The sequence below is a fragment of the Muscardinus avellanarius genome (assembly GCF_963383645.1).
Source record: "Muscardinus avellanarius genome assembly, chromosome: 5".
In the NCBI taxonomy this organism is placed as follows: Eukaryota; Metazoa; Chordata; class Mammalia; order Rodentia; family Gliridae; genus Muscardinus; species Muscardinus avellanarius.
The window spans coordinates 14,722,727-14,736,716 of record NC_137790.1 but is presented as its reverse complement, the minus strand read 5'-3'; the positions used below and the strand labels follow the sequence as shown (position 1 = coordinate 14,736,716).

At 35.7% G+C, this 13,990-nt stretch overlaps 3 protein-coding genes across 3 annotated transcripts; all 3 read left to right on the top strand.

Annotated features, from left to right (window-relative positions):
* Positions 1 to 2,076: 2,076 nt before the first annotated feature.
* LOC308263848 (uncharacterized protein) lies at positions 2,077 to 2,253 on the top strand (the record flags this gene model as incomplete). The annotated part of the gene is made up of 1 exon (XM_080696941.1): positions 2,077 to 2,253. The coding sequence occupies one exon, from the start codon at positions 2,077 to 2,079 to the stop codon at positions 2,251 to 2,253; it is 177 nt and encodes a 58-aa protein (XP_080553067.1).
* Positions 2,254 to 6,528: 4,275 nt separating this feature from the next.
* LOC308263844 (uncharacterized protein) lies at positions 6,529 to 6,708 on the top strand (the record flags this gene model as incomplete). The annotated part of the gene is made up of 1 exon (XM_080696937.1): positions 6,529 to 6,708. One exon carries the CDS (start codon positions 6,529 to 6,531, stop codon positions 6,706 to 6,708), a length of 180 nt encoding a protein of 59 aa, XP_080553063.1.
* A 5,594-nt stretch (positions 6,709 to 12,302) lies between these two features.
* On the top strand, positions 12,303 to 12,473 carry LOC308263849 (uncharacterized protein; the record flags this gene model as incomplete). Its single annotated transcript, XM_080696942.1, has 1 exon — positions 12,303 to 12,473. One exon carries the CDS (start codon positions 12,303 to 12,305, stop codon positions 12,471 to 12,473), a length of 171 nt encoding a protein of 56 aa, XP_080553068.1.
* Positions 12,474 to 13,990: the final 1,517 nt, after the last annotated feature.

Below are 13,990 nucleotides of genomic sequence, written 5' to 3'. Positions count from 1 at the left end.
TTGCTACAAGTTATAATGTAATGCTATAAATGAGTAAGCAGATCATACTGGGAAACATAATAACAATGATAAGTGTAATACGATACATTTTCTTAAACATTTTCAGCATAGAGTTGGCCTTTAATAAATATACCCTAAATAAAGTAAGGACATTTACTTAAATGAAAGAACATAAAAATTATATAAGTTTAATTAATTTCATTAATTCAACCAGGAACATGACAGAAATTGGAGTTATGTACCTCTATGCGCAAACCCAACAGCAAAGTCTCACTGCCCAAATGAAGACATCTTGTGCATGCTCCAACTTTAGGGAATCTGCATTCCTAATTGGTGGAAAATTGGGGTTGACCAGTTTTTTTCTTTCTATCAACCCTCCTGTAACTACCACAGCTATCAATGTAGGTAATGGTCAGTTTGTTTGGGCAAAACAGCAATAAGATCAGGCAAAATCAAAACATCTTAAAATAAATTTGAATTGTTTTTTAACACTGGGAAAAATACATTAATACATAAAATACTAAAATGTCATTGTTGAACTGTATGATAGCCGGCAACATTTTATTTCAGTGATTAGTCTGAGTTGTGCCTTCTGCAGCCAACAGCTCAATATTTAAAAGCCCCTGCACTGAGCAGGCAATCACATTTGACTTGAGGATGCAAATTACCTGCTGTTTGGCTGAACTTTCATTGTCTGACACCTCAGCCATAAAGGCAGGCTTCAAGATGCCTGATCTCTGACTATGGGCTACCCATTTTGCAGTGCATTAGTCTGCTCCTATGGATTCTAATAAGCCTCTTGCTGGGCAGCTGCAGCTACAGGGCTTCTCCATTTGTGTGTTCTGGCCATGCTTCCATACTCATATGGGGAATGCAACCCCTGACTGCTGGGAAAAGTAATTCAGATTCCACACTCCCCGTTTTGCTGAATCTAAATGCAGTGTCTCATAAATGATTGAAAATTGTTACATCTTGATTTGCACTGACATTCTTCTCCACACAACTTCATTTAATACATTTCATGTGAGAAAATATAAAATTCATGTTTATTAAACCGTACCTCTGTCATTTGTGTTTTATTATATTTCTATCAATTAATCATTATTATTTTTGTTTCTTTTCCTCATGTGTGTGAGAGAAAAGAAGTGTTTGTGTGTGTGTATGTGTGTGTGTGTGTGTGTGTGTGTGTGTGTGTGTGTGAGAGAGAGAGAGAGAGAGAGAGAGAGAGAAAGAGATAAAGACAGAGACAGAGACAGAGACAAAGAGAGAAAAAAACACTCCAAGAGAGACAGAGGTAGGAAAAAAATCCTGAAGAACAAGGCTGTCTTCAGAGGTTCTCTCAAGGTGAGTATATGTAAATCTGGACATCAGCTATTTATCTCAAGTAATTTATAATATGATTTACATGTGATACTCAAGCCACTACTACTCCTGGTCACAGTAATGTAGGTTCATATTTCAAATTAGAAATAACTCCTTTGATTACTGAAATAGTCCTTTTTTCTCTCACTATGTATGAAAAAACCCTTCCTTTGTCTATTTATTGACTCCATAAATCTTCAACTAATTCCTTAATCTGTGCCTCAGAGGAGGAATAAGACTATACCAGATAAGACTTATTCCAGAAAAAGAAAAAACAAAGGGAAGAAAAGGGAGGGAGGGAATTTTTCTTCTTCTTATGGACACATGAAAAGAACACTAAACAAAAATAAAAACGAGATACCTATGTTCATGATTTGCATCATACCATGTAATTATGTCACATGTCTTCAATTAACTAAATAAGGAATGAATAAGAAATGTCAAAATATAATAACAGTTTTATTTTAAAGGCCCATAAATTGATTGTGGACTCCTGACACAGGCGCAAAATCATCTCAGCTATGAGGGCCTTGTTTTCTAGACACAGGAAGATATTCACGACATTGTGAGGCACATTACTGAGATGGTGTGACGTTGACCTGCCTGTGGTTTCCCCACCCACCGCCCAGGTGTATAAAAGGCCCTTGGCAGACAGCGACATCCACACTCAAGCTCCCTTCCTGCTCCTGCACTCGACCTTCCACTCCTGACACCATGTGCTACTATGGCGGTTACTATGGTGGCCTGGGCTATGGCTACGGTGGCCTAGGCTGTGGCTATGGCTGTGGTGGCTATGGTGGCTATGGTGGCTATGATGGTTACAGTGGCTATGGTTATGGCTGCTACCGCCCTCTGTGGTATAGAAGATACTGTTCCTGTGGCTTCTATTGAGTTTTCATAGCAGCTTAGGCTGCAAACTCCTATCTTATGGAATTACCTCTAAATTTCTCTATATGAGAAATTTTTAAATGTCTTGAAAAATACCAACTATATACTAAACAATTTGAAAATTTAAATAAAATTCAGCATAAACTGTCTCATCATCTTCAATTGGATTGTGATAGTGTATAGAAATGTTTCATTTTACCTTCACAACACTATGTAAAATGTGAGCATTTGAATGTATTTTCTGTATGAAACGATATTCATTAGTAAATAAACAGTATTTTAGTGCAAATGTTGCTTGCTTCGGGTCTTTTAAATTCTTTATCAGTTTGGCTTATGTTTTTGTGTATTTGCATGTGATTAGTCACCTGCGTGTGTGCTTGTTCACAGAAGTGAGGGAGCGAAGGGTAGATGAGGGAGGGACAGAGCTCGCTGTGGTCATTAATAAACAGGGTAAAATGTTAATTCTTCCTGGCATATCATCCTCTTCTATCATTTAAGTAGTGCATTTACCTGTGTTTTTCTGGTTTGTTGTTGAGCCTTTCTTAAGGAGCCTCAGTAATGGAAGCTCTGATCTGTAGAGCATGCAGATTTCCTTACTGTGAATACTGCCACCCTTTCTGATTTAAATCTACCAGTGTAATGCCAATAAATGCAAAACTAAAATAGAATAGGCTCTTTGAATTCACACAGACTGGCTCCAGCGCATAATTTAGCATCCCTTTAAATGATATATCTGCATGAGTTTCTAGTGTAGACCATGCTTCCAGGAAGGGTTAGTGGTCGGAATTGCATGCACACACACACACACACACACACAGACACACACACACACACACACACAAACACACACACACTCACACACTTTTACATCAGAAATTAATTTTCTCTTAAATCACAGGATTCATAATTTGTATTTTCAGGATCTCTTTGTTTATTGGTGCATTGTTTAATGGTGTACAAGATGGTAGAGGCATACACGCACATATCACTCATTTGGTCTTTCCCCAATTTCTACCCCATCTCTTCCTCCTCCCTTCTAATTTTCAACTTTCTTCTAATTCCTCCTAGTACCTACATTTCAACAATAAACTATGAGAAATAACTTCCTGTCAAGAGCTACTTGGGTGGTAAAATTTCATGTTGAATGAATGAATTCTCTCATTTATTTTACAGAAAATTTTAATATCTTGAACAAAAAATTAGTGTACATCTATTTATATTTGAAAAGTCAGCATGACTATTGGTATTACAAAAGACAAAAACACGTGGTCAAGCTAACAGCAAATTTTTATAAGTAATTTTTAGACGTCTAAAACATAAATATTATGAAGTATGATAAATCATCTAAACACAACATATACTACACTTATTTATATTATTTCACTCTCACGTTTCTTTAAAAGTAACTTTCTAAAAAATCTTCCTTTCAGCATTCTATAATTTCTTTATATGAAGAATTATTTCATCTCTTAAAATGTTAATAGAAGATAATAATCCATTACTCTAAAATGTCTCTAGATTATAGTAGAAAGTACATATTTAATGAATTAATTATATTTAAAATAGTGAGAACTCTTTTGACCTAACATGAGAGTAAGAATTGACTGATATAAACTATCTTTATAAAGTTTAAATAAAATAAAACAAGATTGCATCTTAATACATAATAAAATACATCCATTCAAGGGACTTTTGTATATGTCATTTTAATTGATTATCTTCAATTATTTTCTGAAGCAAAATTTCACTCAAACATGCCATTGTGTTCTTTTTGTTCATACACTGTCTTGCCTTTGACATGCAGATGAACAAAGGAACAGAAAAAAGATTATCTCCATTCCATTCTAATATCTTCTTCTTCTTTTTTTTTGTGGGTGTCTGGGTGGAACCCAGGAGCATTCGACCACCGAGCTACACCCCCTGACCTATTTTTTATTTTTTATTTTGAAACCAGGTCTCACTGAGTTGCAGAGGGCCTCACTAAGTAGCCGAGGCTGTCCGCGAACCACGATCCTCTGGTCTCAGCCTCCCGAATGCTGGGATGACAAGCGTGCGCCGCCACCCCCGGCCCACTCTAATATCTTAACGACAACCCTGGAGCATAGTTTCAGTTAAATAAAGATTTATGTAAACAAAAACACCTGTTATCTGATAAGAGTTGAATAAGATCAAGATGAGTCTAACTGTACAAATCAGCACATCATGTACATCATATTATTTCTGAGAATCTGCATTCAGGAGCATTGAAGAATTGGGGCTTTGATAGTTCTTTTCTTTCTCTAAGCCCTCTTATAACTATCAAAGAAATGATGTAGATAATGACCACTTTGTTTGGGCAATATAACAATAAGATCGGGCTGAACAAACATATCTTAAAATGAACTATAATTGCTTTTTAACATAAGTTAAAAAAACATTGATGCATTACGTACAAAAGGCCATGAGAGCCCTGTATGAGAGCTGGTGCATTTTATTTGAGTAATTTCTCTGATAGTGAGGGCAGCACTGCTCACATTTTCTGCACCAAGCAGGTGTTGACATTCAATCTGAGGGGCAGGTTCCCTGCTACTTGACTGAACTTTGCATTTCTGAAGCCACAAGCCATATGGCGGCCTATAAGATGTCTTGTCTCTGACTAGGAGCTGCTCGTTTTTCAGTCTATCACTCTGTCTGCTTCTATGGATTCTATCAGTCTTCTTTCTGCACAGCTACACCCGCAGGGCTCTCCTCTGTGCTTCCTTTCCCTATCTCCATACTCAGAACAGAACTAACTGACTGCTGGGAAGAATAGTTCATATTCTGCATTCCCAACTTGGACTAACCTGAAGGGAGTATGTTATCATTGATACAAAAGCATTACAGTCTAATTACCTTAACCTTGTTCTTCACATGTGTACATTTCATTGAGAACATCAAGTTCATTTTGAAAGAATTATGTTACTTCATCATATTTATGCTTCATCATATTTCTATTAGTGTATCTTGCTTATTATTTTTTTTTTGGTGGTGGTACTGGGGTTTCTGGAAACCCTTCTACCTCTGGGCTACACTTCCAGACCTATTTTTATTTTGGGGAACAGGGTCTCTTAAGCCAGCGCGGCTGGCTTCAAACCTGTGCGAACCTCCTGTCTCTGCTTCCCAAGTGCGGGGATTACAAGCGTGCGCCACTATGCCCAGCTACCTTGATTATTTTTCTCTTTGTATGTCTATGTGATTTGTGTGTCTATGTAAGAGAGAAGGTTAGAGAGAAAAATGAGGGGAAGACAAAAAGAGAGAGAAACAGAGAGAGAGAGAGAGAGACAGACAGACAGACAGACAGACAGAGAAAGAGAGACAGAGAGACACAGAGAGACAGAGACACAGAGAGACAGAGAGAGACAGAGACAGAGAGAGACAGACAGAGAAAGAGAGACAGAGAAAGAGACAGAGAGAGAGAGAGAGACAAAGAGAGAGAGAGAGAGAGAGAGAGAGAGAGAGAGAGAGAGAGAGAGGCAAACACACCAAGTGAGAAAGCAATAAAAGCAAAGTTCTTTGGAGATTCCCTGAGGTTTTGGAGCATTTAAACTTCAACCTTCAGTTATCAGTTTTGTTTTTTTTTAATCTATATCAGGTCCTTTGTAATCTGACCTCCATGTGATAATGAAACCACTGCTACCATCCATCAGATTACCAATATATGTTCATATTCAAAATTATAAATTATACCCTTGCTTACTGAAGGTCTTTTTATATCACTGTGCATAAATTACTTGGCTTTGTTTATTCCTTTATCCCTTCATTCCTTTGGTTACTTCTTAGCATTGTGCCTCAGAGGAAAGATGTTATACCAGGTAAGGAAGGAAGGAGAGAGAGAGGGAAAGAAGGAGGAAGGAATGCTTTCTTTCTATGAAGGAACAAAAATTTCAAACATAAACACAACATACTTATGTTCATTATTTGAATCATACCATGTAATCAGGTCATATGTGCTCAATTGGCTAAATATGGGATGAGAAAGAGCTTTCAAAATAGAACAGGAGTATCACTGTAAAAGTGCATAAATTGTTGGTGGACTCCTGACACAGGGGCAAAATCATCTCAGCTATGAGGGCCTTGTTTTCTGGATAGACAAAGATACTCTTGACATCATGTGAGGCACATTTCTGAGATGGTGTGACGTTGACCTGCCTGTGGTTTCCCCACCCACCGCCCAGGTGTATAAAAGGCACCTGGCAGACAGCGACATCCACACTCAAGCTCCCTTCCTGCTCCTGCACTCCACCTTCCACTCCTGACACCATGTGTTACTATGGCGGCTACTATGGTGGCCTGGGCTATGGCTACGGTGGCCTAGGCTGTGGCTATGGCTGTGGCTATGGCTATGGTGGCTATGGTGGCTATGGTGGTTACGGTGGCTATGGTTATGGCTGCTTCCGCCCACTTTGCTGCAGAAGATACTGTTCCTGTGGCTTCTACTGAGGGGTTTCTGCAAGTTTTTAGCTTATTGGCTACAAACCCCTGCTTTTCTGGAATTATCTCTGCATTTCTTCACATAAGAAAGTATTGAATGTCTTCAGAAATTCTAACTATATACTAAACAAGCCGAAAAAAAGTACAATTCAACATGACATGTTTCATCATTTTCAGTAAGATTGAGTGATAGTGTGCAGAAAAAAAATTGTATTACCTTTAAAACTCTATGTAAAATGTATTAAATTTGATTTTCATCTTCTGTGTAAAAAGATATGCATATAGGTAAATAAAGTATGTCATTGCAAATATTGCAGTCTTACAATTTTCTTTAATTACCTCCATTAATTTTACATATATACTTGTGCTAATTTGTATGTGATTAGTCACCCCTGTGTTTGATTCTTCATGGGAATAGGAGAGAGAAGGGTAGAGTAAAGGCTGGACAGAGCTCTGCTGTGGTTATGACTGAACACGATAAAATATAAACTATTTTATTAAATCATATAACACCTGTATATCTTTTAATTTTTCTTACCATATATTTAGTGTGCTCCCCAGTTATGTTGGTGATATTGTCTCAGGGGTGAAGAGAAGCTTTGACTTATACTGTGTGCAGATCTTTTAAGTGTAAATACTCCTATTGTTTCTGATTTAAAGCTTCCAATATAATGGCACTAAATGCAAAAAAAAAAAAAGTAGACTATGATTCCTAAGTAGTAGCACAAACTGGCTCCAGTGCATAATTCAGTCAGCTTAAGAGACCTATTTCCCTGAGATTCTAGTGTATAGCATGCTTCCAGGAAAGGTTAGTGATTGCATCAATGTGCGCTCTCTCTCTTCTTCTTCTTCTTCTTCTCCTTCTTCTTCTTCTTCTTCTTCTTCTTCTTCTTCTTCTTCTTCTTCTTCTTCTTCTTCTTTTCTCTCTCTCTCTCTCTCTCTCTCTCTCTCTCTCTCTCTCACACACACACACACACACACACACACACACACACACACACACCAAAACTTTTGCATCAGTAATTATTTCACTTCTTCTTAAATTCTTAATTTACAATTTCCACTTGATTTTTTTTTTTTAATTTGGTACTGGGGATGGAATCCAAGGGTATTCTACCTCCGAGCTACATCCCCAGCCCTATTTTTTATTCTTTACTGTGAAACAGGGTCTCATTGTGTTGCAAAAGGCCTCATTAAGTAGTAGCTGACACTGTCCATGAACTATGATCCTCCTGTCTCAGCCTCCCGAATGCTGGGATCAAGCATGCACCACTATGCCTGGCTCCACTTGATTTTTAATTTATAATTCTAGGGTATCTTTTTTTTTTGGTGGTATTTGGGTTCCTGGAAGCCCTTCTACCTCGGGACTACACTTCCAGACCTATTTTATACTTTTTAATTGGAAACGGTCTCTTAAGGCAGGGCGCCTGGCTCTGAACCTGCGTGATCCTCCTGTCTCTGCCTCCTAAGCGCTGGGATTACAAGTGTGCGCTACCACACCCGGTGTAGGATATTTTTAAGTCACAACAATTAACTTTTCAACTCACTTGTAATTTTCACCAGTGTCTACATTACATAACAAACAATGAAAAATAATACTTCCTCTGAAAAAATACTTGCATCGTAATCATCTCATCTTGAATTAATTATTTCTTTTTTTGATTTATAAGAAATTTTAGTATTATTGCAAATTATGAATTTACCTCTATTTATATTTGAAATATTAGAATTACCAAAGGTATTACTAAAGAATAACACATGTGGCAAGGCTGTAAGTTTTGAAGCTTACAACATACATAATATGAAACATGATAAACAATTTAAACGGAAAAATACTATTGATATTTATATTCTCTTTTATCCTTCAGTGTCTTTAGAAATAAATTTCTAAAATATCCTCTTTTTAACATTTCTACTATCTCTTCTTATGAATAATCATTTGACCTTATGAAAAGTGTTAATAAAATACAATAATCCAGGACACGAAAATATTACTAGATTGTAGTCAACAATAAATATTGAATTAGTCATTTTAAAATAGTGAGAACTCTTTTGACCCCTCTTATGTGAGAATAAGACCTAAAATAAACTATCTTGATAAAATTTAAATAAAATAGAATAAAATTATATTTTTACACATGATAAATATAGCCACTCAAGGGAACATTTTTGTATGCCATTTTAATGACGGTCTTCATCTAATTTTTGAGGCAAAATTTCCCTCAAATATTTTTTGTGCTCTTTTGTTTCATGAATGTCTTGCCTTTGACATTTAGATGAATAAGGATCAGAAGATATTATCTCCCTATTACATTCTCATATTCATCTTAATGACAACCTTGCAGGATAGTCTCATCTAAATAAAATTGTAGGTTCACAAAGCACCTATCTATTCAGATAAAAGTTTAGAAAGTCAAGATACAGCCAAGATATTCATCAACAGATGAATGAATTACAAAACTGTAGGCTATATACACAATGGAATTTTATTCAGCCATAAAGAAAAACATGATTACATCATTTACAGGGAAATACATGGAATTAGAGGACATTATGCTATGTGAGATTAGTCACAAAAAAGAAGATGCTTTTCCTAATATGCAAAAGCTATTGATAAATGGGTAATAGGAGGAGGAACTCTAGATGCAGAAGGAGATCCTATACAGGAGCAAATAAGGCGACCTAACTGAGGGGATGGGAGGGAGGAAGAAACTCTCTAAAGCACATGATGTACTTAAATATATCAAAGTCAATCACTAAGACAAGCATGAGTAGGAGGGATGGGGAGGGAATGGAGTGGGGATCGGGTAAGGGCTAATTGGGTGATGTGTGCATGTATGTCTCCACAAGTCTTTTATCCCATTAAGATGTGTAACTACAATGCACCAATAAAAAATTAAAAAATAAATAAGTAAATAAATAAAATTGTAGGTTCACCAAACACCTTTCTATTCAGATAAAAGTTTAGGAAGTCAAGATCACTCCAAGCTTTGAAAGAGCCTATCTGACTCCTCAAATACTTTGAAAGACTCTTTGCAGTAGGAACATCAGAACAACTGTAAAATAGAATTCTTGAATATAATAGAATAGAATAGAATTCTTGAAGATCAAGCATGGGAGCAGCCTATAACCCTGCATCAAAACTCAATCTGATTTGCAATCAGAATCGTCTGGATATATATGTAGGTACAAGCAATGAACATAAAATTTGAGGTTCACAAACCAGTACAGTATCGAGTTTTGGTTTGGCTTTCTAATAGGCAAATTCCTTGTGCCTCAACTATCAAATGTCTTGGGAATTGTTTTGACTCTTTCACTTCATGTATGTTCCTGTTTTCCTATAGAACACTTTTTGTTTCATTACTGTTTCTCTTCATTTTATTTTGAGTCCTTGAATAGGTCTTGGCAAGTTTAATATTTGGTGTAGGATTTATCTCATTTTATCTATGTTTTCCCATGTTATTGCTGTACTAAGAATTGAACCCAGAGCCTTGCATTCTACCACTAAACCACATCTCTAGTCCATGATATATCTTTTAATTTATGAAACTATACTCTTAATTTTCATTACTGCAAATACTTTAAATATAATATTGACTACTTCATTGTTAGATTTTGACCAGGTCTTATATGTAACTTATTATAAGGATGTCAAATTCAAAAATCCTACAGCAAATATTTTGGAAGACCTGTTCAACATCTCAACATAGGGTGTCTCTAATTAAAATTAGTCGATTTACTATAGCTATCTGGAAATAATTTAATAATTTTAAATGGCTTGAGAACATTGTTACAAGTTATAGGATAATGCTATAAATTAGCAAACAGATCATACTGGAGAACAGAGTCACAGTAATAAGAGCAACATGGGACATCGTCTTAAATGTCATTAGCATGTACCTGGCCCTTAATAAATATCATGTAATTTAAGTAATACCACTTACTTAAATTATAGAATGTGAAAAACAATGTAATTTTAATGAATTTCATTAATTCAATCAGGAGCATGAGAGAAACTAGAGCTATGAACTTCTATGCATAACCCCCATTAGCAATCTCACTGTCCAAAGGAGGACACTGTGTGCAAAGATACTATTAGAGAGTTTGTATTCCTCAGAGGTGGAGAATTGGGCTTGGTCAGTTCTTTTCTTTCTCTCAACCGTCCTACAAATATCAGAGATATGATATGGATAATGATATCTTTCTTTGGGCAATATAATCCTAAAATCAAGCTAAACAAAAATACCTTAAATAGCAATAGTTTTTAATACAAGTAAAAAATACATTAATGCATTACATACAAAATGGCCACAGTTGACATGCATGATAGCTGGTGACATTTTATTTGAGTGATGTGTCTGAATTGTGAGGGCAATGCTGCCCAAGCCTTCTGCACAATATTTAAAATCCTTTGCACTAAGCAAGTGTTGGGAAACATATTCCCTGATACTTCACTGAATTTTATATTTCTGACACAAATAATGGCAACCTCTCTCATGCCTGGTTCCTGACTCTCAGCTGGTCAATTTGCAGTGCATCATTCTGCTCCCATGAGCAGCTGCTTTTTCCTGAGCAGCTCAGCCTTATCTAGCCTCCATCATGACATTAGACGGCACCAAGCACAGTCTGAATGTATGCCATTTTCAATATGTCCCACATAAAAATAAAAAAAGAAATTAAAAAAGAAAAAGAAAAGAGAAATGTCAACTTAACACCTTGCCTCCAGGAAAAAACTTCATATTCCACATTTTCCATTTTGATTAAAATGAATGAAATGCCTTATAACTGATCAAAAGTGCTATATTTGTATTTGTATTAACTTTCTTCACATATGCTCATTTCATATACTTCATGTGAAGAAACTATATTTATTACAATTCATGTTTAATAAACTGTACAAATGTAAAGTATGCTTCATCACACTTCTATTAATTTATCTTCATTATTTGTGCTTCTTCTGAGTTTTTGTTACACCTGAACATTAACCATTTGAATATCAATTACTTTTTATCTCTCTCAGGTCATTGTAATCTGATGTCCATGTGGTACCAAGTCAACTACTACCTCTCATTAGACTACAAATTTGTGTTCATATCCCCAATTATAAATAACAATTTTGTTTTTTTTAATAGTGTATATGCCTTTGCCTATTTTTTTTTGATTGCATAAATCTTCCTTAGCACTGTGTGTCAGGAGAGAAATAATATTATACCAACACTTATTTCAGAAAAAAGAGAGAAAAAAGATGCCTATGCTCATAATTTGTATCATACTCTGTAATCAGGTCAGATGTGTTCAATTCCCTAAATAAGGAATTAAAAAGAAACATCAAAATATAAATAGTTTTGTTTTTAAAGGCCCATAAATTGATGGTAGATTCCTGACACAGGGGCAAAATCATCTCAGCTATGAGGGCCTTGTTTTCTGGACACAGGAAGATAATTATAACATCATCTGAGGCACATTACTGAGATGGTGTGACCTTGACCTGCCTGTGGTTTCCCCACCCACCACCCAGGTGTATAAAAGGCCCTTGGCAGACAGCGACATCCACACTCAAGCTCCCTTCCTGCTCCTGCACTCGACCTTCCACTCCTGACACCATGTGTTACTATGGCAGCTACTATGGTGGCCTGGGCTATGGCTACGGTGGCCTAGGCTGTGGCTATGGCTGTGGCTATGGATATGGAGGCTATGGTGGCTATGGTGGCTATGGCTATGGCTGTTACCGCCCCCTGTACTACAGAAGATACTGTTCCTGTGGCTTCTACTGAGGGGTATTGGCTTCAAACTTCTGTCTTATTTGAATGATCTCCAAATTTCTTCAAATAAGAAAGTTTTAAATATCTTCAAAAATTCCAACTATATACTATGTCATCTGAAATCCAGTATGGCATGCTTCATTACTTTTAATTTAATAGTGTGATACTGTGTAGAAATATTTTTGTGTTACCTTTAAAATACAAATTAAAGCATGATAAATATGACTTCCAGCTTCTGTGAAAAAGATATATATTAGTAAATAAAATGTGTTTCATTGGAAATTTTGACTTTGTCCTATTCTTCTAAATTACCTTAATCAGTTTATTACATATGTTTGTGTATTTTTGTGTGATTATTCCCATTCATAGTTCTTCATGTAACGAGGCAGAGAAGGATATTAAAGGGGAGAGAGAACTCTTTTGTGGTCATTAATGAACAGGGTAAAAAAATCAACTCTTTATAACAAATCATATAAAATATGTTTTATGTATATCTTTTAAACTCTCCTATCATTTCAGTTTGCTTAGGCTCTTTACCTCACTGTTAAAAATGGCAACAATAATTGTATTAAACATCAGATCATTTAAAAGGGGCATATTTGTATTGTTTCTGTAGTTCACACACACATGATTGGATTATATCTGTTATAATTCTGCCTCTGTAAAACAATTCTAAAATATTTTTAAACTGACTGCTAAAGAATGACTATAGGTTTTATCATAATGAAAATGTCAGCAGCAATACTGACATTCTGGCTCCCCAACATGGCAGCCAAATAGCATTTCAAAATATATCATTTTTTTTCAATTTAGAAAGATTACTGTATTATTATGCATAACACAAATAAATTTATCAAAACCTTGAGATATTTTCTCAGTATCAAATTAGCATTAGGTTATTTCCTTTTTTTCACCCAGAAGTCTACTACTCCTTAAATGTATATGCCTATCTATACTAATTTTGCCAACAATCAAATTGTTTTCCCTCTTAACAAGGTTATGTTTCACTTGGAAAACTGAAACTGATAACTTTGAAGGCAATGAGATGCTGATATAAAGTGAGGAATAAGAAGACCAACATACTAAAGTAGAAAAAATGATGGGGAGTGGGGTGAAATTTAGTAATTCTTCTAGAAGACAGGCATGAGACTCCTATAGGAAAGAGTAACCAGCAGAATTTTAGGTTCTTTTTAAAATCTTTCCAGACCTGGTAAACCAACCACAGTTGAAGGCAGAAAAGAGCAAGATCCTGATGAGTATCCTGGAAGATTACTGAACTTAGCAGGGACAGGTTGTTCCCTTAAGATATTTTAGAAATTCTGAAGTTGCAGGGGTTCGTTCCTAAGACACCAACCAGAATCATTTCAAAATAATATGTAACTTTTACCCATATCAAGGTGCTAAATATAATCACTAGAGTTCAGAACCTGATAAAAAAAAAAGTAGACTTAACTAAAAAAAAAAAAAAAAAAAAATTATCTTTTCTAGGCTGGACCCAAAGGTATAGATAAAATCTTATTAAAAATCTA